This window comes from Belonocnema kinseyi, chromosome 7 (genome assembly GCF_010883055.1).
Source record: "Belonocnema kinseyi isolate 2016_QV_RU_SX_M_011 chromosome 7, B_treatae_v1, whole genome shotgun sequence".
Lineage (NCBI taxonomy): Eukaryota > Metazoa > Arthropoda > Insecta > Hymenoptera > Cynipidae > Belonocnema > Belonocnema kinseyi.
The window spans coordinates 104790706-104794904 of record NC_046663.1 but is presented as its reverse complement, the minus strand read 5'-3'; the positions used below and the strand labels follow the sequence as shown (position 1 = coordinate 104794904).

Here is a 4199-nt window from a genome sequence, read left to right as displayed (position 1 = left end):
AAAATTTTTTATTGAAAAACTATGCGCTTTTCGGAAAATTTGTCAAGAATAAAAAGTTCTTGTAATCAGCCGAGAAATACGCCTGAATTTTTCCGGAGCGTTGTGAGCAAAATTTTGAATTTTGCAAAAATTGTTCATATGCAAAATCCAAAATTTTGCTCAAACCGCTTCGAAAAAATTCAGGCGTATTTCTTGGCTGATTACAAGAACTTTTTATTTTGAATGATTTTTCCGAAAAGCGCATCGTTTATTGTAAAAAACTTCATGAATGTTTTCACAAACATTTTGCCATTAAGACGCCATTTTGAAAATACTAAAACGAAAAATCGATCTTTGAACCATGGATTCTCAAAGTTTAGACATTTGTTCCACCCGTTAGTGAGATTCCAGGTTAATTACAGACTCGAAAAGCTTTGGAAAATGGTTCACAAAAAAAAATAGGCACGAAAAATCACGTTTTTTTTTTATTTAAACTGCATTTTGGGATAATAAGAAAATTTTTTGAGAAATTTCATTGACACCGTCGGAAAGAGGAGATCTTAAGCAATAAAAATATATCTGTCTCAATTTTTTCTAGTGTCGAATAGTCTTAGTTATTGGCCGTTGAAAAGCAATGTACCGGTAGTGGCGTTTTGGCCGTTTAAGGGTTAAAATGACTGGACCCTAAATTAATGGCTAATTCTTCTCAACTTTTGTTCAGGTAGAATAATATAGTGTTACATAGTTTCTATAAGCTCAAGAATGTGTAGCATCGTTTGAAAAACTTTTAAACATGATTATTAACATTTTTGATAAAACTCTGAGAATTGCGATTTTTTAAAGTTTATTTTGAGCCCGCGTAAACTCAAGATATTGATCGATCTTTTAAATACTGTACAGCAGTTGTAATGGTCCCAAAATATAACTTTTCAGTACTGGGCTGAAGACTTTGAAAGCCACAATTGTAATGAATTCCAATTAATTTTTTGCAGAGTACAATCCTGACGCTCCGAGCATGGAGCCTCGAATGACCTGGGGCAGGCATCCTCAGCCTGTAACTGGAATGTACGGTCGAGGACAACGCGAGCTAATAAGTGTTCCTGTGATTCCACACGCGAATCCCGGAGAAATCAACCATCCGCAATCGAATCCTCTAAAGCGCAAGCAAGCGTTTGACTTCAATCGCCTTGGACCTAAACAGCGAGCAGTGCATAATCCCGCCAATTGTTCCCTAGAACTGAAAAAGGTTCCCCGCAGTTTGAACAATATAACCCAACTGAACAATCATTTTTCCAAGTTCGGTAAAATTGTAAATATTCAAGTGAATTTCGGTGGCGATCCAGAGGCAGCCTTAGTTACTTTCCAAGTTCCAGCAGAGGCTAAAGCCGCCTACCGGAGTACAGAGGCTGTGTTGAATAATAGATTTATTAAGGTATTCTGGCATAATAACACCAGCACCAATAACGCCACCATTGAAAATGTCCCACCAGTCGGTTGTCGGCCTTCTGTCAAAGAAAGGTTAGGAGCCTCTTTAGCCATGCCAATCAAAGCTGAGGAAAGCGAATACGTTCCAACGCGTCTATCGACGGAAGAATCACCAGCTTCTCAGCCCTTAGTTCCTGCTTCAACGACAGCCCCCGTTTCACTCCCAACTCGAGAGGATAAAGTTCTCGCGATCAAGAAAACGCAAGAAATTCTAGCAGCTAAGGAAACTTTGAAAAAGAAGCAGGAGGAGAAGCGCAAAGAAGCTCTCAAAATGACGGCCAATTTACGCAAGAGGAAACAGGAATTGCTGGACAAACAACTAATTGAGATTCGCGCTCTAATAGAGCGAGCTGAGAAAAATCCGGAACAAAAGGATGCAATCATGGCGACTATCAAAACTATGCAGCAGTCGATCAACAATCTGCGGAATGATTTGGCGGCAAATGGACAGAGTGCACCTGCGAAAATACAAATAAAATCTCGAGAGCAGACACAGAAGGATATTTTGGATGCGGAATTGGATTTAATTAATGCACAGCAAGAGGGCCAAGATGCGGTTGAGATTCAAAAGAGATTAAATGAATTGCGAGCCCAGGCGGCAGTGATGGGATTGACTACTGAATCAGGAGTTGGCAGAGGCACGAGAGCAACGAGAGGAACGCGCGGAAATCATAGCGTAGCATTTAGAGGTCGTGGGAGAGGTAGTTTCGCGCATGTGTCGGTGGACCATAGACCTACGAGTCTTCTAGTCTCGGGATACGAAAGTGAGGAAAAGACAGAAGTATTAGCCCATTTTAAGCAATTTGGGGAAGTAGTCAATCAAATAGTGGATGATGCGACACCATCCATAGTGATAAATTTCAAATCGAGGAAGGAAGCGGAAGTTGCGTTGATCAAAGGACGCACCTTCCAGGATCGTTTGTTATCGGTCACTTGGGTGTCGGGACATCACTTACATCGTGGAAGCAGTAACTCAGGATCGACGACAAATCTTTCAGCACGTTCTGAATCAGTACAACAAACTCTTGACGATGAAATTGATTTAGAGGTATTGCATTTTTTATTCTTTACAGTTGATTGCGTTTTTATTGTCAATTTTATTGATTCTTGCTTAAGGAGCAACCAGTCAATTTCCTACTCAAGGAAGTTTGTGTTTTTCTTCGTTAATCGTTTCTGAAATAAAAATTAAGTTGGAATCGACTTTTTTTTCTTTCGTGAACGAAAACAAATGAGGTCGAGGTTTTTAGTTAAAGGATGGAAATTTTGTTCCTTATATAAAATTTCATACTATAATAAGGAAATCCCTTACTTCAATAATTATTGAATATTATTTGAGATTGAGCACTATTATCTGATTTTTGAACTATGACTTCAAAGTCCTCATTAAATTCTTTAAGAATGTTGAGAAAATCAAAAGAAACATTCTTTAAAATTTTTAAGTAATAATTTTTTTGCTTAATAAAAAATTCTTAATTTTGATTTCAGATTCTTACTTAGGTGAAAAAATAGATTTCCTATTAAAAAGTTGCATTAATACTATCTTTACATGATAAAATTATAAAAGTAAGTAGTTAATTAAAACAAGATATTATTTCTTTCGCTAAGATCACTTTTATAGTTTATTCTTTTTTAAAACTAAGCTCAATTTTGATATAGAAAACGAAGTACTAAAAGTGAAAATTACTAATAGTTCAAAAAATTCTTTCTAAAACAAGAAAGTTTTTACTTTTCAAATACGATTTTTGCAGATATACATTATGTAACATTATAATCTAATTAAATTTTTTAAAATAATTAATTTGCCGATTTCTAAAGAAATAAATTCTTGTTTATTTTTTTTACTCAAAAAGCTTTTAAAAATGTGTGCATTATACAATTTTATACATGTTTATTCATAAGCAGTTTCTTGCTTAAATGTTTTCAGATTTTATAGTTTTTAAGGTTGAGAAATAAATAATAAAAAATTTGATCGCTTTTCAATAGATTCGAAGAATTGATGTCTTTTAAAGTCTCATATATAAAAAATCTGATGTACATTTAAAAGTAAAAAAAAAACAGACTTAATATTTCAAAGCATTTCATTTTGGATAAATTCCTTCAAAATCAAGGGCTTTAGACTCAGATATTTCCAATTTCATCGATTTTAAAATGCAAAGGATGGCATTTGAATTTAGTTTTTTGGGGATTTGTTGTAGGTACATGTGTAAAATTCCCTGAAAATGTTCAACTTTCTAATTTGTTTGCATTACATTTTCCATTGCTTTTATGCCTGTAAGATTACAGTTTAAACTTTTAAACTTTCCCATTTGTTCTTTTGATTTAAGATGAGCTCAATATTGGTTATTTCAATTAAAATTGAAAGTATTTTTATTTCGCATGCTTTAACAGTTGGGCTAGTAAAAATACATAAACCAAAAACGCCTTTAAATTTTGACACTTAAATTTCAAAACTCCTGGAGATTGAAATATTAAAAAAAAATGTGTAATTATTTAATTCGTTTCGATTTCCAAGACTTTTAAAAAAGACCGGCAGAAATTATCTACACGTCAAATTTTTTAGTGTTTATTAAAGTGCCTTATTTTTTATAATATTAACATTTAAAACATTGTCTGACAATATCACGAATTTTAGTACAATTGTGGGTCCGGATGCAATAAGAGCACATAAAATTTTTTCGTGCGAAAACGAAGTCCCCTGGAGGCTTTAGAAAAAATTTTCGAATTTTAATTTTCAA

At 34.2% G+C, this 4199-nt stretch overlaps 1 protein-coding gene across 2 annotated transcripts in view; it reads left to right on the top strand.

Moving 5' to 3' along the window:
• The window catches only part of LOC117175949 (RNA-binding protein 27), an 18782-nt gene that overhangs the window by 12316 nt on the left and 2267 nt on the right, over nt 1-4199 (top strand). For both annotated transcript variants that reach the window (XM_033365819.1, XM_033365818.1), the window contains exon 7: nt 972-2512. In XM_033365819.1, coding sequence (XP_033221710.1) covers nt 972-2512 — 1541 coding nt within the window. The remainder of the gene's footprint in view (nt 1-971; nt 2513-4199) is intronic.